The 26,877-nt window shown below is 40.3% G+C and overlaps 4 protein-coding genes across 6 annotated transcripts; 2 read left to right on the top strand and 2 right to left on the bottom strand.

Annotated features, from left to right (window-relative positions):
* Window positions 1-4,646: 4,646 nt before the first annotated feature.
* myl12.1 (myosin, light chain 12, genome duplicate 1) lies at window positions 4,647-8,254 on the top strand. Its single transcript, XM_069159591.1, has 4 exons — window positions 4,647-4,745; window positions 6,661-6,860; window positions 7,284-7,445; window positions 7,664-8,254. The coding sequence occupies exons 2-4, from the start codon at window positions 6,677-6,679 to the stop codon at window positions 7,834-7,836; spliced, it is 519 nt and encodes a 172-aa protein (XP_069015692.1). The 5' UTR covers window positions 4,647-4,745; window positions 6,661-6,676; the 3' UTR covers window positions 7,837-8,254.
* Window positions 8,255-9,397: 1,143 nt separating this feature from the next.
* Window positions 9,398-13,795, top strand: fastkd3 (FAST kinase domains 3). Of its 3 annotated transcripts, XM_069159593.1 has the most exons (7): window positions 9,398-9,429; window positions 9,736-11,206; window positions 11,362-11,447; window positions 12,863-13,037; window positions 13,123-13,192; window positions 13,321-13,435; window positions 13,538-13,795. In XM_069159593.1, exons 2-7 carry the CDS (start codon window positions 9,766-9,768, stop codon window positions 13,634-13,636), a joined length of 1,986 nt encoding a protein of 661 aa, XP_069015694.1. In that variant the 5' UTR covers window positions 9,398-9,429; window positions 9,736-9,765; the 3' UTR covers window positions 13,637-13,795. The 3 variants fall into 3 exon arrangements, with proteins under 3 accessions (XP_069015694.1, XP_069015693.1, XP_069015695.1); XM_069159592.1 differs by having other exon boundaries at window positions 9,405-11,206; XM_069159594.1 differs by lacking the exons at window positions 11,362-11,447; window positions 13,538-13,795 and having other exon boundaries at window positions 9,405-11,206; window positions 13,321-13,429.
* Window positions 13,796-13,837: 42 nt separating this feature from the next.
* Window positions 13,838-17,722, bottom strand: chmp5b (charged multivesicular body protein 5b). The gene is made up of 8 exons (XM_069159595.1): window positions 17,569-17,722; window positions 16,828-16,932; window positions 16,028-16,074; window positions 15,829-15,922; window positions 15,675-15,746; window positions 15,261-15,369; window positions 14,296-14,411; window positions 13,838-14,196 (listed from the first exon to the last, which is right to left on the bottom strand). Exons 1-8 carry the CDS (start codon window positions 17,635-17,637, stop codon window positions 14,146-14,148), a joined length of 663 nt encoding a protein of 220 aa, XP_069015696.1. The 5' UTR covers window positions 17,638-17,722; the 3' UTR covers window positions 13,838-14,145.
* A 1,763-nt stretch (window positions 17,723-19,485) lies between these two features.
* LOC138204378 (delta-type opioid receptor-like) lies at window positions 19,486-25,474 on the bottom strand. The gene is made up of 4 exons (XM_069159596.1): window positions 25,293-25,474; window positions 24,729-24,984; window positions 22,467-22,819; window positions 19,486-22,097 (listed from the first exon to the last, which is right to left on the bottom strand). Exons 2-4 carry the CDS (start codon window positions 24,974-24,976, stop codon window positions 21,568-21,570), a joined length of 1,131 nt encoding a protein of 376 aa, XP_069015697.1. The 5' UTR covers window positions 24,977-24,984; window positions 25,293-25,474; the 3' UTR covers window positions 19,486-21,567.
* Between the last annotated feature and the right edge of the window lie 1,403 nt (window positions 25,475-26,877).

The following is a 26,877-nucleotide window of genomic DNA, read 5'->3' on the forward strand; positions in this document are numbered from 1 at the left end:
CTATCTCTTTGTCACTCTGTCTTTCTGTCTCACTCATTTGTGGATGTAAATATTGTCCCCTCCGATCATAAACAGCTACTAAGAGAAAGTAAAGTCAATCAAAGACTCAAAACCCTAACCCAAAGTATGACATAATCATAAATTGAATGTTATGATGGATTTAACTGTCCTTCCTGTTGAAATGAATTATGCTATAGGCCATTTGGCTGGTACATTTAACTTGGCTGCTGCAGATGTTGGCACATTGACTTCAACACAAACCTCTGATTAGTTTTCATGGCAAAAATACCACGTCACTGAACACTTCTGAGGCCTTTGTGCTGAACATTCCTCCTTTGTGTTCCTCACCCATCACATAATACAATGATCAGCAGTCAGCATGACAACATACCTAAAATGTTATGACAGCTATGTGAGGTGTGAGCACATTAAAAGAGATCAACCCACCATTAACCACCGAGAGAGCGAATACATTAAGAGGATCACAGTATTCATGCAGTCTAATCAATACAGGATTAATTTTGTAAGTGCAACATAATTTACATTAATCTGCTAAATAATTTGCCAACATGTCATATTTAAACTGCTGGGATTAACTGAAAAGCAAAGATTTAACAGATAAACAGCATTTTGTTTGCACCTTCCAGGTCTAAATCTCTAGCACAAGGGAAACATGCATAAACATTCCCAAACTGGAATAGTAGGAGTTGTTTTTACTGGTAATTATGTAATAACAAACCTCACAAACGAATACGTTTAATTTGTACAGATTGAATTAATTATCTGGGTGCAGTGCTGCCCTTTTTGTGGTGATTTAGAAACCGTTCAATGCAGTGGATCATGATTTTCTCCTACAAAGACTCAAACATACAGATTTTACTGACCCTGCCTTTTTTATTTATACCAACGGTCTTTGTGTACAATAGTACCATGTGGTAATAAAGTGAATAAGTCTATTTCAGTCAGCTACTTGCAATGAAATATATTGCTTTGTTATAGTAGCTTTTTCCCTTGTTTTTGTTGCATAATTTAGTGAGAACTGCTTCCCATTCCTGTACTTGTCAGGGTTTTAACCTGCTTTCTGTTCTTTATTTCAGTTTGATTCGAGTTTTATTTTGAAAGTTACTTTCCTTTTGTGTCTTTTATGTTCCCTCGTGTTTGTATTTATGTTTTAACTTTTGCTTTTTAAAATCTGCCCTGTTGGCTCGCTTTTTGTTACATCCCCTGTTGTTTTGTTGTTTTAATAAATCCTTTAAATTTTTTAGCCTGCTGTCATTGTATTTTTTGGGTTCAACCTGCCCCCTCAAATACCTCAAATAATAATTTTCTAAATATAAAGTTATGCCCGAAATCATTCATACGCATGTCAAATTTACATGTCTCGTGAATTTGACTAATACTTTAGTTCTGGCTGGAAATGGCACAACCAAGTGAAACAGGATGTTACGACATTGTGCTCGATATATAAATGAAAACATTAACTGGTTTTTTTTTTTTTTTTTTTTTTACATTTCAATGTAAAATAATGTCCATAATACAAAGCAGACACACAGCTCAACCAGGGTTCCTCACTCAGCTTTTTGGTTTTAGCCATGACTTGCAATGGACTAGTCATGGTCTAGAAAACTACTGCATGAGCTGTTCTCAAGTTATAGTTGATGAGAATGACGAGAATTTTGGACATTGCCATTTTAGTAAATATTTTATCAAAAAACATGGATATTATAGTCAATAGTCAGGATTGCCAGGACTCAGGCAAAATGTCTTCTAAAGTTTTGTCACTTGTTTAAGTCATTTACAGATGATGAAACCTACCGGTCGAATACAAATTCACCAGACATGAAATTTTTACATGGGTATGAATAATTTGAGGCTTAACTATATATTCTTATCCTGTGTATGCAAGAGTCACACAATGTCCCTTGAGCTGTGAGGATATAAGATGTGGTAATAATAATCATATGGCATTATATTAACTATATTTATATCATCCCGTCGGACACCTAAAGGCACAGTAACCTACAGGATTAGTACACATGGCTGCTTGTCAAAGAATAGCATACAGTCTCTCCGTAGCTTTTATCGCAAACATCCTTTGGCTTCACTCTCATCTGACAAGAAGCTCCAATTAACACGCAGTTGTCACTCACAGCTGATACAGAAGAGTCTTTTCCTTGAACCTCCGCAGTTCCATAGAAAAACTGAAGTGCATATCTAATGTGATAACATAGTCATCTAATGACTTCATCCCATTGTGTCCCCCATGGTATTTGAAGGGTATCATATGCTGCATAAATCTATTTTAGCTGTTAGTGCTTCACTATTATCAACAGGGAATTTTATCACCTTATAACCGGAATAATCAAACCTGTATTCTGTTATTGGTTTATTAACGTGAGCACATTATAATCTAATACAATCCAATGAGACTATCTGCAACTGTATGTTTGTTGACACTTCGTCAGGAAGTTGATGGCCATGTTTTGTTGCGTGTTTTTTAATTTCATTAGCTTCCTCTAATGTGTGAAATATATTGTTATTGTGTCGTCTTTGATCATTTTAACGTGTGAGGTGTCTTTGAGTATCTTGGAAAGTGCTATGTAAATATGATGCATCATTATTATTATTATTAATAGTAGTAGTAGTAGTATAGATAGCAGTGTGGTTGTTTTATCCTGCATTATATTGAAAGGTGTTTCTAATGTTTTGTCCATTTTCCACAAACAAACACAAGTGGTTTCAGTTTTTCAAACTTTTCTCTAACTGAATCAGGTCTACACGGACTGTGTTTGTGTTTGCAGTATCTGACTGAGTTCAGCTGTCCAGGAAATTCCAGCTGTATGGGCGTCTCAGGGGATCTATTGAGACTATTTTTATGACCTGTTTTGTGTTGCCTCCATACATGGAGCCTATATGAAGTTAGACATGAACATATTCACTAAACTCACTTACAGGACTGATAACATGCTGAGACAAACTACTAATTACCTCAAGAATTGGTCTAACTATCACTGAGCAAATGGGAAGTTTCTTATGAAAGTAGCGCACTCTAGTGGTTTACTGCAGCACTACAAAATCTAATGTTACTACGTATAAATGCAAAGAGGTAGAGACTGAAAAAGTTTCATTGTAATTAGAGAATGTCTTTTCTGTTTCAGTTTTAATGATCTATATTTCATCTCTCGCAACCTAACATAGTTTCAGACTAATTAACCACACATTCAAAAGAAAGTTCAGTTTTCAGAAGGAACTTTTTCTTTTTACTTATCACTTTACTTTTTACAAATACAACACAATAATAGACACTGAGGAGGAGGAGGAGGAAGGACCAGGCAGATCTGAAATAATTTAGTTCATGTTTTCAAGCTTTCATCCCCTTTTTGACCATCACTAACATCTTTTTAAGATGTTTTTTTATGGCCCGCAGCGGTAGCCATATTAGGACCCTATGATCCAGGGACTATGTAATCAGAGACTGAACTGGTGACACTAATCTTCGGTGTACATCTAGAAACTATGATGACTGTATTTGGAATTTGTGGTTCTTTGTAGCAACATAAATATTTGAAGCATTGTTTACTTTCAATAGTAGTTTGGACAGACATAAACTACAGTTTGAATGTGTAATGGTTGCAACGCAGTCATTCCAGTTATCTATACAGCTCTAGACGCAGTAATACATTTAGCACTAAGCTATGCGATGACGACCATGGTATATGTTCAACCATAAGCTTTGAAAGTGATGTGACAGCTGGACAAAAAAAGACAGATGTTGCTTTTGAAGTCCTGCAGCAGTAAGCCTCTGTTTACGGCGCCAACTGTTGTCTGACCCACGCTTGACAGTCAAGATCTATAATTACCCATCCCGTCAACATTTTTTCCTTCATTGTCTTGGTCTTTGTATATGAACTTCCTGTCATTTTTCATTAACCAGCAGGTCGAATGAAGTTGAAATCTCCCTTGTCAAGAGGAACTCAGCTAAGAAGGCTGAATAAACACATATTTACTCCAAGAAATACAGAGCAAACAACACAAAAAGGATCATATAAATGCCACATGCTACGAAAGAGCATAATTAAGTATAGAGGTATTAGGATAATCTAAATGACGCCAGTAAAGTAGAAGATATAAGCTTAATTACTATTTTCCCTGTCAAACAACATCAATAAATAGGGAATATTGTAGTGACAACTATAATTTGCATTTTACAAGTGTAATTTATCAAATAAGAAAAAAAAATCATAATGTGATACCACATAATAATATAATAATAATAATGTGTTGTCAATAACTCCCGTCTTCCCACAGGGATCATTAAACTATGCCTTGCCTTTATTGCACAATAGAAAGGAAGACGTGTTCTCTCTTCCCTTAAAAGGACATATTGAGGAATGTCAACGAAGGCAAGGGAGTGTTTGTGGAAGTTACACTTACTTCACCGGGGGGGGGGGGGTCAAGCTACATTATGTATTTTATGATTAATAATTAAAGGGCAATTTGGTACATTTTTGAATGTGATTTGTTAAGTAATCATCCAACTGCAGTATGTAGACCACGACGATGCAAAGATTATGTTTCGGATGAGCAATAATTGCCGTTACACCGGCATACCGACCCCTATTTCCTGTAGTTGGTATGATCCGATGTTTTGTGCGGAACCCGACAGTATTATGAGGAAGTGAAGGGCGGTGGTTTGAGAAGAAGAGCAGATCGGGCTAGCTGACGAGTATTTTGGTTGTTGTCAGGTAAGATCGTGTTTTAATTCTCGGTCCTGCATTAGTTAGCTCCCTTATACACAATCTGCTATCTCGATACGACGTCCTTCTTTTGAAGGTTTCTATTTATATAACACGCCAACGCATCGTTTTTTTTTTTTTTTTTTTAGCGCTCCGTCTACAACATTAAATAAACGGCTAACGGTTAGCCGCGCGGCTAATGCCTCGATTAGTTAACGCGGTGACACCAACTTGATTAGTCGTGAGTGATTATTTCACACTTGTAAAAGTTAGTTGTCCTTATGAATAATCAAAAATAAAAATAGACCTGTGAAGCTGGTTGTCTCTACCGGCTGCTCTGTGTTCAACGTTAATGCGAAATCAAACTAGGCCTCAAACCATTAAGACTTTGCAGGTACTTTTTTAATTACTGTACATATGTAAACAAGACTTTCCTTTCTAGTTTTATTTGCTTTTTTTTGTGAATTTTGTTTATTCAGTTTTCTATTTATAATTTGTATTCCTACATTTTAACTGGCTTTACTTCTTGGCAGATCTTGTTTACTCTATTTTAGTATTCTAATTCACAGCTGGATTTTATTATTATTATTATTTTAATTCTCTATTGAATTGAACATTTTATTTGGTCTTAAAGGTTTACTTATCCATAATTTTTTTTATTTATTATTATTATTTTTTTTACACTAAAGAAGCAGTTTGATTCTGCTTCGTTTGAGTAACGTGAACATGATAAAAAAAAATTATCACTTAACCTTTGTAATTAACCTTCTTGGATAATATCGGTCAATATCAACTCAGCCAAAATAAATAAATAAAAAATATAGGTCTAAAAAAAAAAAAAAAAATCTAGCAATAAAATAGAATAATTACCATGGATAAAAAAAAAAAATGATGATTAAAACTATGGCTTAATTACTCCGAAATGTAAGCCAGATTAAAGCGAGAGAGGTCTCAAATTTCTATATCGGCATATCTGCAGAGACATCAGGCCCAGCTCAAGATGGTACTTGCTTTCAAAGCTGGTTTAAGTCCATGAGCAGGGAATAGCAACAAAAAAAAACAACAACAAATGTCAACGTAAAAATGTGAATGTAGGACAGTTCACGTCTACTTTCAAAACATTGCCTGATAAGGGCATCTGTCCTCACATCAGTAACTTTTCCTGCCGACTGTGAAGGCAGTGAACAGGTCAACCTAGAAAGATGAGGAACATTTCCATTTATAGCTCAGTGAGGGACACCACACTGGGGATTCACTGCCAGAGCATTTAATTGCCCCGCCACCGAGTCCTGGACGTGACGAACGAAATCTTATTTTGAGCAGCATTATGATCTACTTTACCTTTTGGTCAGATCGTTGGCTTCTGTCCGCTTCTGTCTTGTGTTTTGTTCTTCAGTGCTCGCCGGTAAATCCGGCTGTTTTCTGTAAATACAGAAAGTCAGACTAGGGTTGCATTAATTATTCTCATTATTGGAATTAAATCAATAAATCGGTTGTTTTGTCCAAACAAAAATTCAGTTGGCAGCTTTATAAGACTTTTAATTGAAGCATGTTTGGCTTTTTGCTCGGAAAAAAAAAAAAAAAAAAAAAAAAAGACCTGAAAAATGAATCATTTACCGAATAGGTACCACATTAGTTTTTCTATCACGCAACTACTGATCATTTGGAGATGTATCAATCATTTGATTAGTGTCTCACGCACCCTTTAATTTGTTTGTGATAGAGGCTCAGGTGATCTAGAAGAAAATCAATATATTCATGGTTCAATTTTTAGTATCTGAGGAGGAAGAACTGTCTAAAAATCTGACATCACACTCACAACTGTCACTCAGTGTTTGACTGACATTTAATTATGTTCTTTTGTAAGACCACATCAGGGTGTATAATAAACAGTTGTTTGTTTTTTGTTTTTTTACCTCCACAGAAACAAAACAGTCACAATGTCGAGCAAAAGGGCTAAGGGAAAGACCACAAAGAAGCGCCCCCAGCGCGCCACCTCCAATGTCTTCGCCATGTTTGACCAGTCTCAGATCCAGGAGTTCAAGGAGGCCTTCAACATGATCGACCAGAACCGTGACGGGTTCGTCGACAAAGAGGACCTTCACGACATGCTCGCCTCTCTGGGTGAGCAGGAGTCCTAAATTCAGGCCACTAAATCACTGATAATGTCAAAGAGTAAAGACGTTGGCTGTTCTGCACTTATTATTTTTGGGCGTGTACTTCTGTTTGCTGTGTGAGAACTAGAAGCCATCTATCTAGTAGATTAAAAAAAAAAAACAACCAAAAAACTTTGGTTTATGACCAGAGAAAAGTGTCTTGTTTGTTTTTGTATTGCTCAAAGACTTGACCCTGGCTTCTTAGAAACAAGCATATCCAGTCTAGTTTGAAGTTGGATTATCTGAAGGGGATATTTCAGACAAACAAACATGGGAGATCTCAGAAAAGTGCATCAGTAAGAAATCCCTCCGTACAAATCTACCTGTTGGAAAAACGGATAGCGTCTCCCTTTTTTAATTCTAAATGCACCATGCGTGTTTATTTATACAGGTAAAAATCCAACTGATGAGTACCTGGAGGCCATGATGATGGAGGCTCCCGGTCCCATTAACTTCACCATGTTCCTCACCATGTTTGGAGAGAAGCTCAATGGCACAGACCCCGAGGACGTGATCCGAAATGCGTTTGCCTGCTTCGATGAGGAGGGGACAGGTAAATTGTGACCGTTGCAATTTCTTTCCTGGTGTACGTCAAAATGTCAGATCCTTCAACCTTCTTAGTTTTAATTTTGACGAAGAAAATGGGACCTTTTTTTTTTATTTTTTTTTTTTTAAAGGAAACTTTAAACTATGTACTTTTGGGTTATATCCTACTTTAAATGATTTGGTTTTGTTTTCCCCCGACTGTCCCCCCCCTCTCCCCCCTGCAAGGTTTCATCCAGGAAGATTACCTCCGAGAGCTGCTCACAACAATGGGCGACCGGTTTACAGACGAGGAGGTGGACGAGCTCTTCAGGGAGGCTCCGATCGACAAGAAGAGCAACTTCAACTACGTGGAGTTCACACGCATCCTAAAGCACGGCGCCAAGGATAAGGACGATTAAAAGAGCCACACCAGCGTCTTTCCTCTGAACCCCTCCTCCTTCGCCTCTCCACCGTCAGCTAGATCACAGTGCTGCATGTCTCAACTCTCCCCCAGTCTAAACAAGCCAAAAGCAATAACTATCCACTCTGTTTGCTGTGAACTTCCAGTATTGCCAAATGTACACATCTGATGAGAAGGGAAAAAAATAATAATAATCTGAATGGGCAGTTAAAATGTCATTGTTGTTTTGTTTTTTTTCCCTGTCATGTAAAGATGTGAAGTGGCAGCACTTTGGAAGCTCTAAGGGATACGTCTTTGCAATTCACGTGATCGGGTTTAGCTGAATTTTTACATTTTATAACATAAACTTTTTAAATAAAGCCCTCTTATCAGGATGTACTCGACTGTTTCCCTTCCATAAATGACAACTGAAATAAGCGTTGCGTTACTCTCTTTATTTTCTCCGCGCTACGACAAAAAAGTCTTAAGCACCATTTTTTCCCCTTTTTGGGAATTGGTCAAGTCTTAACAAGTCTGCTCTCCTTTCACCAAAATCATTCAGCGTGTGCTGACTGGCATGCACCGAATTCTTTCTGTAAAAGGGCAAATTTATAGGACCTACACTGAAAGCTGGTGGGAGACGCTGCGGCTTATAAATCAAAAAGAAATCTGCCCCGAACGCAATGATTATCTCCATGTAGGGGTGAATGACGAATCGTACGGGGGATTGGCCTTGTGGAATAAAAATACTTACCTAACAGACATGTGAAGGCATCGAGTTGCCAGACGAGCGTCATAAAATGAATCCGACGACTACATCAGTCTGTACGACACCACATGACAAAAAGTATTGCTGCTAACCGAGGACGTACATCACCTTATGATAGTGGCCCTCCTGTGATTTCTACGCTAATTACAGCATAGACTAATTATAAAGTAAATTACAAAGACTTGAGTTTTGGCGGAGCGTAACCGTTAATAAGGTTGTTGTTGGTGACCGTATGTATACTAGTATGAGTATATTAAAGCTGACCAATTGTAAACAAACCTAAACGTTTTGGTTTTGTGGTTACGTCGCCCTCTAGTGTCTGAAAGAAACTTTCACACTTGCAATGTGCTGCATTCAAGTGCTACCCGAAAGATAGGAATTTTAAGCGATTATTAAATAACACCTCTTTTAAAAGGTAAAGCGGTTATTAAAAGTATTTAGCAAGGCGATGACTTTCTGATATCAAAGCGAGTTAACATTTAGGGATCTTAAATGCAATAAAGCCCGTGATTTAGTGTATATATATATATATATATATATATATATATGTATTTCAGCCGAATTTTAATATAAAATCAAACAACCCTTCCTCTCGTGGGGGGTAACTTTTTCTTCTGCCCGCGTGGAAGGTTTCAATTTCGTAATTTTCCATCAATTGAATTGTCAAGTAGTGCCAATTTAAAAAAAAAAAAAAATCAGTCGCACAAAAACACCAGGTTCACTCGTCGCACTATGGAATTGCAAAACTTCCGAGGTGACTTGAACGCCTCTCGCTCCTTTACGGAACCACGTGTGTTAGTATCTCCGGTTCATGTGACACTTCGCAGCTGTCGGGAGGTCCAGGTATGAATTTGTTCCCGTTTAATCTAGTTTTTTGTTGTTGTTTAATAATCACTGAGCTGAAGTGTCAGCCTCGCGACACGTTTAACAATTACAACAGTAGCGTGACTCTTCTAGGCCAGCCGGGAAGCTAACAGCTAACAGCAGCCCTCAAGGTTGGTTAGTTAAAGAGTCGGGAAGGAGGGGCGGAGGGGTCGCAGTCGTTTCCCTTTCTGGTTCCGGTTAAACTAGATTTGAATGCCTCTTTCTTGCAAACTTCAAACACGCGCTTCGTTTCAAAGTGTTTATGCTTCGTTCATTGTTATTCAGCCGGTCGTGAGGAGCGCTTGCACCGGGATCATGGCTCTGAAGCTGGTCGGGCTCTGGATCCAACGTTACTCCGTTGGACCCGTCTGCCACGCCGGGCTCCCGAGTACCGGCAGGGCGGGTCGGTCCTTGTGTGTGGCCTGCCTGTGCACGTCAGCCGGCCGGTGCATCCGGAGACGGGGCTGCCGGAGGCTCCAACCGGAGTCCGGGACGAGGAGCTTCGCCACCACCGTTAGGGAACCATCCTTTGTCGCCGGCAGCTCTGTGGGACTCCACAGGGATTCGGTCCCTCGGTTCTGTCTGACCCAGCTGCACCGGCCCACCTCTGTAGAGGAGCAGGCTTTCCGGCAGCGCCTGGGGATGTGCTCCTCCTCCCTGCAGGTCTTCAAACTGCTGCGCCCCATGGAGATCATGTCAGACACCATGGCTGCTGCTGCGCTTCACCGTGTGGCCGACCTGGAGCAGGACGGCGGTTCCCTGAAGGATCCCGCGGTGCTGGAGAAGGACACCATCCGGGCCCTGTGCTTCCAGCTGGAGCAGGACTCGGGGAGGCTGACGGATGCTGGGCTGGTGTCTGCTCTCCTGGCCTGCACGCGCCTCTACTTGGATCCCTGGAGCGGGCTGATGGTGCGGCTGGTGTCGGAGAGCCAGACCAGGCTGGACGGGGGGAAGATGAGCGTCGAGGAGCTGTGTGCGCTGGGCCGGGCGATGCTGGCCGTGGAGGGCCCAGGCAGCGCGACGCTGGTGCAGGTGATGGAGCAGATTCAGAGGCAGGAGCCTGCCCAGTGGAGCCTCGCAGACCTCGCTGCCGTTTATAGACTTCTGCAAGGCATCGTGGGCGAAGATGGAAAACACAGGGACCTGCTGAATGCCATGCACACCCATGCTGTGACTGTCGCCTCCCGTATGGATCCCGCAGCCGTCAGCGGGCTGCTCAGCGCTCTGGTAACCCTGAATCAGACGCAGGCCGTGCCTCTTGTGATCAGTCTGTGCAAGCGGGCCGTGCGACATATACCTCACTTCACCGACGAGGAGCTCACCCACGTACTCGGGGCGCTGATGCACTTTGGTCACAGCGATCATTACTTTGTGGAGGCGATGGAGCGCCACGTTCCCACGGTGGCCTTCACCTCCCACCCAGAGGCGGTCACCAAAGTGATGCAGTTCTTCGGCCGCAGGAACATCCTGTCGCCGACTGTGTTCGACGCCGTTGCCGAGAGCTTCGTGTACCGAGCCAACGACTACAGCACCAGCCAGGTGGCCCGGCAGATCATGGCCTTCGGGAAGCTGGGATACCTCCCGCCCAACGCGGGCCAGGTGTTCGGGAAAGTAGAAACCATCCTGCACACGCGTTTCTCCCACTTCCAGCCTCGAACGCTGCTCAACCTGCTCCACGCCTGCATCCTGGTGGAGCGCTTCCCCATCAACTTTGTCTCCAAAGTGTTCAGCAGTTACTTCCTGCAGCAGCTGCAAGGTAAAAACACGCTCTCACACACACACACACACACACACACACACACACACACACACACACACACACCTGCAGTCGGTGTCTGCAGCCTCCCCATGAATGCACGATTACAACAAAACGATGCCAACATTGCTGATTGCGTTGTTTCTACGGTGTAGAGCCGGGCAAGGGAATCGACCGGGCTGTTCTGGCACAGCTGACTCAGCTCTACATGACCGTGAAGTTGGAGTGTTCCTTCTACGAGGTAAAGACTTCAAAAAACAACATTTGAGGGTTCAATACTTTCAAAGTTGAACGACAAAGGAACAAATGACAGAAATCTGAAAACGCATGTAGTCAGTGAGATTCAGAGCATTTCAGTTGCGTGATATAACCTGCACCTGCCGTCTTACTTTCCTCCTGCTGTTTTCTGACATGTTGAGGTCCTTTAATATTAAAAAAAAAAATCTACTAGCCCCAATCATTATATTGTAATTCCTTGAATCATTCATGATGCTTTTATGCTCGTGAAGTTGGTGTATCTCGTTGTGAAACACGGCTTTACTCACCATCTTCTGTCAGTTTCTCTGAACATCATATAAGCTGCAAAAAAAAAAAAATAGTTCAAACTTTACTCCCTGACTTTTATGTCCTGGTAATTACAGTTCGTAACGTGGGTTTATCCCCAGAAGAGTCCAAATAAGAGTTGGGCTGCCACACAGGAGAATAGGAAATCAAATATATAAATGGAAATCGGTCGGGGAGATAGCTCGGGTGGCTCGCCAAAAATAACCTCACTAACAAAAGGCGCAAGGTAAACAAAAGTCAAAACAATGAATGAATTGTCATCAATTAAGACTTGTTGTATTTAACCAAAACACTAATCAAATGAAATGTTCATGATTGGTAATCGAATAAAAAAAAATGTCACACAAAATTATCCATTTAAATAAAATTCAGAGTCCAGATATGAAAATGTGTCTTTTAAGGAACTAGATTAAATGAGAACTATCTATTTTACCAACCAAGCAAGGCAGGAAGGTCCACGGTAGCATCCAAACAGGTCCAGGATGTAGTTGAACAGATTTAATGCGTTGCACCTGCTCCAACGATGCCCTGTTCTCCAGAAAGGTTTGAAGAAATCCAGCCGGTTCTTTGATGAACTAACGCTCTGTTCACTGTTCACTTCTTTTTTTTTTTTTTTTTTTTTTTTTAGAGCAAATATTATAATAATAATAACACTTTATTTCTATAGCACTTTTCAAAAACACATCCAGAAACTGAATTGAACTTGTAAACATCTCCTCCTTCAGTCATTCTCACTCCTCTCAGTTCTCCATGCTGCTTTTGTTTGCTGATTGCACCCCCAAGTTTTGTTCCAGCTGTCACTCGTGTGGGAATCTTTTTTTTTTTTTTTTTATTCCTCTCTGTTGTGTTGTGAGGACTTTCCTGTGTCAAGTGTCCCGGGATGACTTGAGGAGATACTTTTATTCTGAAGGCTTCAGCATCAACAGATGTCCTACATTTCGAAAATCTGATTAAAGAGTCTCTCTGTGTTGAAAAGGGAACCAACGAAACCTCTATATCACGGATGAATATTCTGCAGTTGACTGAATGGAAATCACGTTTTGATGTGTGATGTAACTAATGCGTCCGTTTTGTCTTTTATCTCGTCGTCAGGGTCCCAGGCTCCTTCCGAAATACCGCGTCAAGTCTTTCCTCGTGTCCAGTCGCTCGCTGGAGACGCCGGTGGATCTACAGCTGTACAACTCGGTGAAAAACGGGCTCGTGGATTTGCTCGGCGATCGTTCATACTTTGGATCCAAAGTTCTGACGCCGTACTGCTACACACTCGGTAACGAACGATCAACACCTGCTCACCTCCTGAATATTTCTGTAGATTATCTACCGAGGGCCGTAACTTTTTTTTGTCGCTGTAGATGTGGAGATAAAACTCGACGAGGAGGGATTCGTGCTGCCTGCCAGTCACGCCGACAATGTATACAAAAGGTAAAAATGTTTTATACGGTACCGGGTTGGTTTCTGCCGTAATGCAGGAAATGTAAAGTTCATCTTTTGAGAACTGGCTGGTCAAGCAGACGCTGTAGTTTTTATTTGATCTTTGTTTTGTTTTTTAGGATCGCTCTTTGTATTGATGGACAAAAGAGGTTTACTACAAGCATGAGGCAGCTGCTCGGAAAAGAGGCCATCAAGCAGCGACATCTGCGGCTCCTGGGATACGAAGTGGTTCAGGTAAGGCCTTCACAAATCCTAAAATTCAAGTATCTCCTGGCCTTCTGTTTGTTTGTTTGTTTTTTAAATAATTGAATGCAGTTATTTCCGTTTTTCTTCCAGATTCCTTACTTTGAATTTGACAAACTGCAAAACAAGAGCAGCGTTGTGGAGTATCTGCATCAAAGAATCTTCCCTCACACGTACAGGCTGAGCTGGTGATGATAAAACGACGACGCTGCGGTTGGACTCGTTGTAGCTGAAAGAAATCTCTATTTATTTTTGCCAACAACTGTCATTGATCAATTATTTTGTGACAAGTTATTGCCTCTGCGCATCCACTTGTTCAACTTGACAATAAAGTGACTTTTGTACAAATGATGAATTTCTGATGTCACTATATCAACACCATGTTTACTACAGTTTGAAAAATATAATTTATTTTGTTCTTTTGCAGCTTCACGCTACAGAAAATGTACAAAGTTAAGAGAATCCCAATTAAACACCTCAGTCTTACTGACACAAGCTCAGCTATAAAGAATAATAATCACAAGGTTTAATTAAAGATGCCTAATTTAACGTTACAGGTTCCATCATTCATTGGACAGAGTATGCTTTGGTTTTCATTGCTGCCTACTAAGGCCAGGAGTGTCAGTTGGATAAATACAAAAACAAAAAAGAGGTTATGGTACATGTAAAATTCACACTTTAAAGTGTTCTGATTGCAGCTTTTATGTAGCGGGAATCTGAGGAAGGCCGAACTCGTCTACCAGGACACCATCCTGAAACACAAAAAAGAAGAATACCCGTTAATGAAAACTAATTAGAAAACTCATTTAAAACAAAAAAAAACCCTGAAAAATCCCAGAGCTGTTAAGTACCCTGTTGGTTGACTTGTCACCAGGAAGTCCCTCTGGGATGGAAGGAGCAGTCGCGGCATCGTCCAGGTAGGAGCTGTCTTCGTCCATCAAGAGCTCGTCTCCCAGAGCGTCCAGCTCTGTGGACACGCCAGCAGTTAAAGAGGACAATAAAGGACATTGATCAGAAGGTCTTATCGGCTCATATCTCATCAACTACATTCGGGTTTTTTTTTTTTTTTTTTGGTTCTGAGCTCATCAAGTCCTCGCTATAGTTTATCTCTGGCATCAAATTAAAACCCACCACAAGTCAAGTTTTGTCTTTTAAGTGCTAAAATCTACTGTACACCCTGAATGCCTCAGAGCTTTAATGTGCAGAGGGATATTACTTTTTTTTTTCCATAGCAATTTTATAAAATTATTTTAACAAAAAGAAAGATAACTTACACAATATGGTACAAATATTTCATTTTCATTCAGTTTAGAGGGCGAGAGTGTAACCCGGGATATATTCTGCTCTTACTATTTCCAGATGTCCTCTAAACAGCGAACACGCAGCCTATAAGTGGACGTTAACTAGACTCCGATTACTGCAACGCAAACAACCCGCCAAAAAAATAGTGAAATAAGGGCGACCTGTAAACAGTGTTGTCTCACTGACGCTGATGAGATTTACTCCTGAATAAACGCAGCAAAAGTGTTGGTGTGGATGAAGCCTCGGTATTGAAAGGCATTTTTTTTTAATATATTGGACAGCATGACAGCAGTTCTGTCGGTGTAACAAAAGTATCATAGCTAAGTACCCAGCCTTAGATATGAGTGGAAATACCTGATTTATCTATAATACATACAGTATAATAGTATAAATCTAAATTAGGACGAATAAAGTTGTTACTTTTATCTATAACTTTCTAGTTTGTACTCTACTGTCTTTGTCACGGTATCGAAGACAAATCTGGACACGGTGATGTTTTTGTTTTTTTTCTGACCTGCTTCCAGGTCGTCCTCGTCGATTTCAGGTGTGCCGTAGCTTCGGCCCAGCGCCTCCTGAATGTCGTTGGCATCCTCCATCATGTCCTCCATCTGATCTTGGATATCCTGAATATTAAAGACAATTAAAAATCATTAAAATGTTTGTCTCTCATTAATAAACTCAGTGACAAAGACTAAAAACTTTTTATACGATTTGTCCTTAAGAGTGTTGTTTTTTTTAATCCCACAGTTCCTCAATAATATATGTGAATTTAATATTGATATTTCATAAATTCTTATCAGATCATTTTAATGTCAGATAAATGGTATAGTTAGTTATAGCCAACATTTAATTTGGTCATTATGTGAATACAATTAACTGCAATTATAGTAAACTTGTACCCCCCCCCCCCCCCCCCCCGCTAAAATACCTCAATCTGATCAATTTTCACGGTCTTGTAGGCTTTCTTCATGTCTTTGAGTCCGAGTTTCATGGCATCGACCTAAAAGAAAAACAGACGTCAGTAAATAAAATCTGTATTATTCAGTAGTTTGATTTGTGGTTCACGGTTTCTCATCTCTTACTGTGGTTTTAGTGTCCTTCAGGGTTTGGATCGTGTAGTTTTGTTGTTCCATGTTGAACGACTGCTGCATGAGGTTATCTCTCTGGCCCTCGTACCTGGAGGACGAAACGATGAAATAAAAAGTTAGATGAAAGGAATTTGAAGCTTTACATGTTCAGTAATTTAAACACTCTTTGACTTTGGGGAGTAAAATGACTCACTGTCGCTTCTGCTTCAGGACTCTCATCGCCTTCTGCTTGACCATGTTCTAACGAATGCGGAACAAAAGTTAGGAATTATTATTATATTCTATCAACTGATGATCAACATGAAACATGAAGTTGACGGAAGTATATGACGAGTAAGACAGGGTGTTAAACCTGAATACGTCTTGGTATCGCCTCACGTGTGTCTGTATGAAAACATGTTACCGAACATCTGGTCAGATTTGAACTCTTCTTCACCGAATTCAGAATTTTGCCCGTTTTCAGACTGAACTTCGTCCCAGAAAAGTGCTTTTAAGGCTTCTCGTGTAAAGATATCGAACATTTGAGACTTTATCTCCTTAAAGTTACAACCCTAAAAATGATTACTATAAATAAAAAATGGTTTGTGGAAAAACATGCCCGCATTTCTGACAGCATGCTATAAAAAAAAAAAAAAAAAAAGTATTGCTTTGATTTTGCGGTACTTATTATATTCTTAACAGTATTAAAATGTTCAATAAACAATCAGCCTTAAAAACAAGAAGAACAGCATTTAGTGATCTTTTCTGTACAGGATTTTTCCAGCATAAATGATGCGACAACACATTTTTCTTAATAACTAATAATGCACTTACACGTGTGTGTGTGTGTGTGTGTGTGTGTGTGTGTGTTGAAATAAATCGACTGCTTGCTCTTTGCTTCTATTTGAACTGTCTGGACTTTTTTTTGGGGACTTTTTTTTTGGACTTTTTGCACCTCAAAGGATTTCAAAATAAGAACCTTTATTACAGCAGCACAGGACATTAAAATCTCACCTTTGACGGCCCGTCTCTCATCTTTTTCATCTGATCTTTGTACTTCATAAGTTCAGCATCTAGTCTGGCGATTTTCTTGTCGACGGACTCCGTCCGAGAATCAACCTGGAAATAGGACAGAGAGCAGGACATTAAGTTTAGTGTGACTATTGATCATTAACAGTAGGATCTTAATCAGGGCCTTAAAAAAAAAAAAAAAGGGATTTATCACATATGCATGGGGCCTAATTGATCACCATTAATCTTCTCCAATAATTCGCTTCTTCCTCCACAGTGAATAAAAGCTGGGCCCAGAAACCCAACCAGTATAACTGGTTGCCGGTCAGCTGACTCACAGGACATTGTGTCGCCACTAAATCCGTCAAAATAGCTCAATTTAGTGCTCAAAATTACATAATGCTTTATTCACGACCTGAACAGAAACACTCATTGTTTAGTTTAAAAAAAAAAAAAAAACTTTGTACACGGACTGATTAGCAGCGGTACAAAGGCGTCAGGGGACAACGCCTGGTTTTGATAATCCTATCCCGACGTCATAAAACGTAATTAATTCGTAGGATATTAAAGATCGTACGTTTTGACGAAATCGCCGGTGTTCATAGATCGTGGCCCTGTTCACGGTTCACGAAGTGAGCTTTAAACAACGAGCTAACCCAGCCTCCATCTTTGTTTACTTGGTTCGACAGCGCGTTAAAAAAAATAAATAAATAAATAAAAAAGTTACTTCAGGATAACGCTTACGTTTCCTATGCAGTCCGTCAGGTTCGGTGGCGGAGCCTTGGGTTGCCCTCTTCCAAATATACGATTCATTTCGGCAAAATCAAGGCTCAAAAGTGTAAAAGAGCGCTGCGCTAGTTGGGGGTGCCGAGAGTCCAGCTGAAAGCAAACACCCGGAAAAGACTTCGAGGTGACGTAAGAAGGGTCACGTGATCGGACACGGATACGCCCCGCCCCCCTCCACCCAAATCGCTCCTTTTGTTTGCGTGTTTTTCTCGTAAAAGTTTACTTCTCTGTTTGTTTGTTTGTTTGTTTGTTTTCTTCATATGATGTACTCGCGTCTCGTTGAACAGAACATTTAACTCAGGTTTGGGCATTTATGTCCAACCTTTTATCATTTAATATGTCATATTTGTGTCTGTTACTGCATCTCTTTTTTTGTTTTTTTTTGTTTCAGTATTATCTATATATCTGTGCCCAAAACGCCCTACATCCAGAAGGATTTTAATCCCTTGGGGATTGGGAGTTTGTTTTTATCCAAACTGGTAGACGGTGTCGAGCTCTACAGAAATGTAAAGCCTGTGATTTGTGATGTTGGGTCATGTCAATAAAGATTTGAACACATATGAGGCTACCTTATCCTATATATTATGTGGAGTATTTTTCAATTCACAGTCTGGTTTACAATCTGAGGGACCCCAGACTCAGGGGCCCTCAAAAACCCCAGTCTTAAAGCGGAGTAAATTGGTTGCCGTCATTCAACTAAATGTGAATTACTTTGTGAATTTAGCAACAAAGTGCCTCCCGTCAATTTGTTTACAGTTGTTTACAGTACACAAAGACAAAATCTTTAAAGTGCAATGAAAACAATCAGGAAATGTCATAAAATGAACAATACAGTCATATGAAAAAGTAAAGTGACGTGAACTGGGAATGATGGATGTCAAGGTGTGACTGATTAAAGGAATCTGAAAGGTGCTGAAGCTGAACAGGAACTGAGGTGGTTGTGGATGTAAACTGGCGGCAGTTCGTGCAGCATTTTATCAAAATAAATAAATAAAAGGATGTTACATAAAAGCATAAAAGAAACAGAAGCATACGCGGCTGTCTACAGACACACATAATGTGGGAAAAGCTGCAAAAAAAAAATGACAAAATTAATTCAAGGTACTTCCTGTTTTATTATCTGATTTTGTGGCTTCCTCTCAGAGGTGGTCAAATCATCATTATTCAGCTGATGTTACACTGAAATATTGCACATTGCTATATTTTTTAGTGTTGAGCCAGGAATGATCCAACATGGAGGATAATAGTTAATTAATAAGGGCTCACCAGCTCCTTTTCGCTGTGGAGGCATCAACCAGATGTTGTCCTCGGTCTAAAAACTCCAAACCTGTGACGCAATTTCAGGACAATATGAGCCTTACGTCTGTGAAGCCATGATAACCAGTGAAAGCTTAATATTGATGACTTCAATGTTAATGTGTTGATGGGAAAATTGGCATCATTGTCTGTCAGTCGTGTTAACACTAACATAGATGGCTGCAGTGAAACGTCTGTTCATGCCATATTACGTGAAGGCAGCCATCAATCATTGTAGGATTTCATTTTTTTTTAATTTTTGCCTTATCGTGGTAATTACACTCTCCTTCCTCTGGAGGGAGCAGCTGGCTCACAGTTAAATACTTGAAACTGCAGAGGCCATGCAGACCGTCACCTCCTAACTCATCTCTGTGCAGACAACCATCAAACTGTGATTTAGATGAGCCACAGTGAGAGAAAGTTTACTCTTTAAAAAACAAAAAAAAAACAAAAAAAAAAAAAAATATCCAAAAGGCAATGATGTACGGCCGAGACGGAGAGACGTGTCTGGAGACTTTCACGCACACGACAAAGCGCTTACAATTTAAATCTGACAATAAGATGAGGAATCGATGTGGATTTGTTAGACTTGCTTTAATATTAAGCACTTCACAGACAAGATGTTTTGTCAGTACATGTCTTGTTCGAATGACAGTAGACAAAGCCAATATACAGTATTAGATTTAAACAGTGAGCAGAGATTGAAAAATTAAAAACAATGCCTTGGTCACAGTGTAGATTCAGAATAATGTCTCTTATTTTTTATAATTTAAATTAATAGAACAGCTGTGCTTCATCTATTCTTATTTCTGTATACATGTTGCGGGTTTATTAACATTTTCTTTAAAAAGCAAGTGTTTCTATATTCATTAAATATTATCTGAAGTTGTCGTCTAATTTATGGATTTATACCATGATTAATATAATACAGAGTATATTTGCAGTACATTCAAAATAACAGCACAGTCCATCGAGCATATATGGCTGCTGATGTTGGTTTTAGCAATGATCATTGACATGCTACAAATACGATATATTTCAATGATGTCTGTGCAAAAAAAAAAAAATCTCTTTTCTGTAATTTATACAAAATAAGGTATATATATATATATATATATATATATATATATATATATATATATATATACTACCATACTGTACATTTGTCAGAGTATACTGTGCTTTAACTATGTGCACAACATGTTAAAGCAGCCATTCATGTCTTCGGGTTGCACGACATGAATAGCATGAAAGGTCAGCAGGACTATGCGTATCATGGTGAAAGCTATCCACAGCACATGTTCATTATAAATAAAACAACTTGTCAGCCTGGACACAACTCCAGGGTCAAAGCTGATTGAGAGCCCTCTGTCAAATTTTAAAAGCACATTCAAGTCCAGGATTTTCCCTTTAACTTTTCTCATTGTTAAACCTGCTTTGATGCAGCGGAATGAGCCTTTTTTTTTTTTCCCTCCCTTCTTTTTAATCTCCCACTGACTCTTATGCAACTCCAAAGTCTACCATGAGTCAGTCCTCTAACACTGCGGTCCATCAGCACTGTTTAGTCTCCGTCAGTCTCTTCACAGGAGTGAAAAGGCTCTTGGTGCGTGTCGGTGATTCATGCCTCGACAATTGACATGTTAAATGTAGTTGAAAAACAAAAACAAACAAACAAATGTTTTATACATGAAGTGCCGCTCGGCCGCATCCAGTAATTCTTCCTAAAATCATTTCCGCTGCTATAAACACGTTATCCTGGACTGTTCAAGGCACGTTTGGTTAGAGAAAACTTACAGGAGGAACTGACGAGAATAAATAACACTTGAGAGACATAAATCAATACTTTTTATGTATCTCCTGCCTGGGGAGTCTTAGCATTATTATCTGACGACCTCTTATACAATATTAATGATTATTTTTACTGTTGATTAATCTGCTGACTATTTTCTCAATTAATTGATTAACCGTTCTGTGAAATGACACAAAAATGTGAAAACACCGAAAGATGCTCAGATTTCTATCAAGTGTAACAAAGAAATCACATTTTAGAAGCTACAAGCTGCAAATGTTTGCCACTTTTACTTTGAAAAACTCACCGAATCAATTATTTAGTTATCAAAATGACAGCAGATTAATGCACTAAGTGATTCATTTCCTATTTGTTGGAGCTAAATAATCCATTTAAATAATGAGCAGCATTTTCATAACGATAGATACTGATAGAAATAGATGCTGCTGAAGATGAACTTTGATCACATTTGGTCTTTTTTTTTTTTTTTTTTTTACTAATTCAATAAAACTGTCATCTAGTTTACATCCACCTGTTAGTTTAAATGATAAATAAACAATCTTTCTCACTACAATCATCAACTACTGAAGGAAAAAGTGTCAACAGTCGAAGGACAGAAGGTTGAAGTTGCCAAACAGAGTAGCTCTTTGTGGATTTATGGAAAAGTTTGAATCCGATTTCTGAACGCTTCTTCGATCGGTGAATCGAAACTATATCAATCTTGGCACTGTTTAAAGCCCAGGCGGTAAAGAAAATGAATCAACTTTCCTAATAGAGTCTAAAGTCTACATTGCTGACGTGACGTGCGTTAAGCCCAGGTCATGCGAGTCTTCTTTTCCAATGTGGGAAATCGAAGACAGTTCCACCGCTAGTCATAACGGCTTGCTAGTCCCATCTGGGTTCTGCAGGGGAACAGCGGCCTCCCGCGCACCGCCGGAGGTCTTTTTGCTCCCCGACACCTTGTCCCCCTTCCGTCTGGCCGAGAGGCAGAAGTCCTTGAAGCAGCGTTTGAAGTTCTCGTCCAGGAAGGCGTAGAGGACGGGGTTGAGGCTGCTGTTGGTGTAGCCCAGAGCCACGCAGAAGAAGTAGGCGGCCATGATGGCGGTGGTTTCGGGCACGCTCACCAGAGCCTTGACCAGGATGAAGATGTGAATGGGCGTCCAGCAGACCACGAACACGGCCACCACGACCACCACCAGCCTGGTGATCCGCCGCAGGTTGCGATCCTTCTCCCGCGAGCCGGACAGCATCCGGACGCTCTTCAGCCTCAGGACCATGAGGGAGTAGCACACGGTGATGATGAGCACAGGCACGATGAAGGCAAAGACAAACACGCATACCTTCATCAGCGTGTCCCAGTACGCGTACGGCTCTGGGAACTGTAAGGCACACTCGGTGATGTCTGCGGAAGGAGAGGAGGAAGAAAACGTGCATTAAATAACAAAGTGCGCTTTTACTTTGTCGCAAATCAAATTCTACTTTGCACCTTTCTGCTGTGAATTTATCGGGCTGTTATGGAACAGCTAATCTGCACTCAGAAGGGAACATTTTGCTCTAAACACTTTTTGTTCTGGCATCATCAATATTCAGGAAGGACGTGCATGATGTATGGCTAATGGAAAACTCTTTCCGGACAGACGGAAGTGGTAGAATATATTAATGCTCTCAAAATTTTTATTAGTACGAGCTCGCAGTGAATTTCCAATACTTTGACAGCTGGCTAAAAAATTGGAAATGTTTTTCCCGCAGGACGGCGGAAGTGCTTCCTCACCGCTGTTCGTCTGAGTGCCGCCCAGCACAAAAGCGGGAATCCCCGCAGCCGACGACAGGATCCAGATGCACACGTTGATCATCTTGGCTTTGATGGGAGTGCGGAAGTCCAGGGCTTTGACGGGGTGGCACACGGCCACGTAGCGATCCACGCTCATCATGGTGAGAGTGAAGATGCTGGTGAACATGTTGTAGTAGTCGATGGAGATGAAGACCTTGCAGACCACCTCACCAAAGGGCCAGGTGTTCAGAAGGTAGTCCGTGCTCTGGAAGGGCATCGTGGTGGTGACGAGGGCGTCGGCCAGCGCTAGGTTGAAAATATAAATGTTGGTGGCCGTCTTCATCTTTGTGTACCTGTTAAACATGCAGAACACAAGGGCCTGTCCTGTTACGACACGGAGTGGAGACACGAGGAGGGTTAACCAGCCGCCCAGACGGCCTCGGCAGCCATTTACTGCTTCCCTGACTCTGTAGAAGACCTTTCTTCTTCAATATGAATTAAACATCCGGCGCTTCTCTTAATTGTTATGTATAGAACGCTGCTGCTTGCAGACCACATCCAATCAGCTTCTTTACACCTCATTCACTCTGATAGCATTTTTCTATGCGGTCACCTGCCAAGTTTAATCTTAAAGTTTGAATTTGAGTTAGAAGTTTTACCTGCGGCGGCACCAACAGGATAACATTAGGCATATATATATTTATTTATTTTTGGAGGGGGGGGGTTGTTTATAATGAATGTTAAGTATAAACTGATTATATAAAGAAGAAAAGTAGCCTAATAAAAATGTTCAAGGAAAAGTTTGACATTTCGGGAAATTCACTTATTCACTTTCTTATTAGAGTTATTGTAGATTAGAAGATTGAAACCACTCGCATGTCTGTTTGTTAAATAAGAAGCTACATTAGGCAGCTCGTTAGTTTAGCTTAGCATAAAGACTGTAAACAGAAGGAAATAGCAAGCCTCTGTCTTTAGGTAATAAAATCTGCCAACCAGCAACTCTAATGTTCATTAACTAATGTGTTGCATCACTTTTGTTTAATGTGTGTTAAGTGTATAAATAGCAACTTTGGCTTTGAGCTAAGCGGCTGCCAGCGGTAGCTTTACATGAAATGGATAAAACTGAACGTGCCATCAAAATGTTGGTGATGACTATCTGTATGTTCTCTACTACAAGTGACACTTTCCGAAATGCGTGTGGTATTGATCTCGTGTGAATGTAAAACTATTGATTAGAGCAGCTTCAACAATGCAAACCCATTGAAAGAAATGAAAAGTGCGCTGCCATGTCAGTTGCCTCGACTAAAACCTTGTTCGCCTTGTTCAACATGTATTTTGTGGCTCATGTTGACTGTAGAACTTAGATTTGTGTAATTCCAGATATTTGTTTACACTAAATCAACATAAAGCCTCTTCTATTATCAGCGAAATCGCCCTACAGGGAGCAACCGAAGAGCAAAACGAACAGTCTTTTCTGAAACTGAGGTGATAAAACTGGTTTCTATTGACAGGCGCAGCGATCTATCTGATTTGAGGTAATTGTTGTCTATGGACTGAAGCATACTGCATGGCACTGCTGCACTTCACATTACATCACATGAGATTTATTGCTCTCACTGACCATAAATAATGTCCAATGAGGTCCAAGCAGGCTATCAGCTTGATAAAGCACCACTGGTTTCAGCTTTAATTAATATCATGTATGCCGGACGTGGAGAAATTTTTAGAATATTTTTGTTGCATTTTGGAGGTCTTGAGAGTTATTGGATTCATAAAATGGGCTACATGAAGATTTTGAGCTCTTTTCAGGCTGTGAGGGAGATAGATCAGTTTTGTAATGCCGTGCTTTTCACATTTAATGTTGGATTAGAAATGACAACATTCATCTTAACCCTTTCTTTGCCAAAACTCAACCTGTTTTCTGTCTTGAGACCTACTGGTGACACAATTCATCTGGATATTTGTCCCAAAAAGTGCATCCAAGAACAAAATCCAGGAGCTGAGACGACCACTGACTCAGACCAGATGGCCTAGAGGTCAGAGCTCAGTTGGTGAAAGTGCCTTACAGCAATATTTATACAGAAAATAAATACACAAAAATGTGTCCCCACATGTGCCAAAAGAGAATATCTGCCTCTTATCTTTTCCCAGTTACCCATGCAGCAACAGTATATTAATTTCTGGCAGACTACAGAAAAAAAGTCTGTGTTTATGTTGTTGCACAAAGTATCTGAAATTTATTTGACTTAAAAATGACCTTACCTGATGATCACATACATGACGAGGCAGTTGCCCAACAATCCGACCACAAACACCACGGAGTAGACTGCAGTGATGATGGGGATGATGGGAGACATGCTCTCCTGCTCCCAGCTCTCATTATCGTGGGTCACATTGCGGCTCTCAGAGTATCCGGACACCCAAGCAGAAGAATTCCCTGGACAGTCTTCCGGCAGCGTGGAGAGGCACTTATTATCTTCTTTGAAAATTTCCACCGGAGTGTTTTCCATTGTGACACCTGTTTGTTGGGTTGCAAAAAAAAAGCGTCGGAATAAGACTTTCATGGGGATAAATCGATAAATGCCTGTGACATTCAGAGGTGAGCAAATAAGGCGCAAAGCGCCACTGAATTCTTGATACAAATTAAAAAAGCAAGTATGATCACGGTCATTTAAAAACATTACACCTGCACAGGCACACTTTGGTTCTGGAGACACTTGTAGATCATGCAAAACAAAGTCGGACATACACACACGCAGTCGTTCAGGGGAAAAAAACGCGCACGGGAAGCACACCACTCTAATTTGAAGCTCGCTGGTTACTCACCTTAATCACCCGGAATCAGCGGACGCACCTTGTTATGGATCGCTTTAAAAAAAATAAAAAATAGATCCTCTCAGTTATAATTCAGACCGGGTGGTTTTTGTTGCCTTGGGGAAGGTTACAGCTCATCAAAGTTTGGTGATGCTTCTGTGCGCCTGGAGAGGAGCAGCAGCGGCTTTGCGGACACTCGTGCACACGCACTGACGGAGATGTGGCGCGCAATCAGGCTAGACCCACCGCGCGCGCGCACGCACACACACACACACACACACACACCCACACACACACACACACACGTAAGTACTCTTCACCCAAAATATTATCTGACAGAGCGATGACAATAACCTGCAGGCGGGCACAGGGCTTCCCACAATCCTTATGTCACTTCAGAGTAAAAACTGTTGAGCATCATTCAGTAAGACATCCCTGATTTGAGTATTAGAAGTGTTTAAAGGCAGAAGTTCATGATTAAAATGAAAGTTACATTGCAGTTTAATAAAACTGACCTCTGATGATGCAATCCCTCACTAAAATCTGAGAATATTGTCAGATTAACGCTGTTCTCAGGGGGCCCGAAACCACATGTTCAATTTTAAATTTTGGTGCAGGAGACATGAATCTGGTGGCCTTCAGCCCTGAGTCGGTGCTATGGTGGCGGTAATAACCGTTTTCACTGGACACAGCACTGCACATTTCAGAGTATTTCTGTTTTAGTGGACAGAGTACCCAAGGACAGAAAAGGGAGGTGATATATGACCGAAGTTCAACACAGGCAGGATTCAAATCAACCAACCAGCAAGTAGAATCATCCATTATTTAACCCTGCAAGTCATTGTAAAAGAAAAAGTCCACTTCTGCCTCTGATATCAATATTCTGCTGCATTTCCATGACCATTACCATGATTAATTCTCTCGATTTTTATTGATCAAACCTTCTAAATTGGCTTATTTTTCATGTTCAAGCTAGCAACGTAGACATTCTGTCCACAGGTTCATTCTTATTCCAATAAAAGCAAAAAAAAACAAGAAACTCTTCTTTATGTTCAAATACTGGAACCACAAGCTGTTGTTGAACTCAATATTATGATCGTAGGCGAAGAATGTTCGATGCCAAAGTTGCACAGTTGTTTGAGGTGCATCTGTCTTCAGCTAGTGTTACTGCAATCCTTTCTAACAGCTTTAAAATATGCTGAAAGTTGTTTTATCAGCCAGATACAGCGAGATAATGTAAATAACTTAACAAAAACAAAACTGATGACATGTTTCTGAAGTCTTAACTTCTGCTTATAGTCTCACAGACTTCGGAAATATCATTAAATACAATGGATTTTCAACTGCTTATCCCGACAGTACTCTCCTGTGAAGCTTGCATAACTCCAAAACTTGTTCATAATTGATCAGTTAATGATGACTGACAAGTAAATAATAACAGTACAAATAAAACCAATTGAGACTAATGCATCAACCATGTGATTATTTATTAACCCCAACCATGTGTTTTTTAATTTTCCTGTAAATCACATGGCTTAAAGCGTGCAGTAAGTTTAATTTTCGTCCACTACAGGAAAGTGTGTAACTTTAACACCCA

This window comes from Embiotoca jacksoni, unplaced genomic scaffold (genome assembly GCF_022577435.1).
Source record: "Embiotoca jacksoni isolate LCO1_2020_lvr unplaced genomic scaffold, fEmbJac1.0.p SCAF_25, whole genome shotgun sequence".
Lineage (NCBI taxonomy): Eukaryota > Metazoa > Chordata > Actinopteri > Embiotocidae > Embiotoca > Embiotoca jacksoni.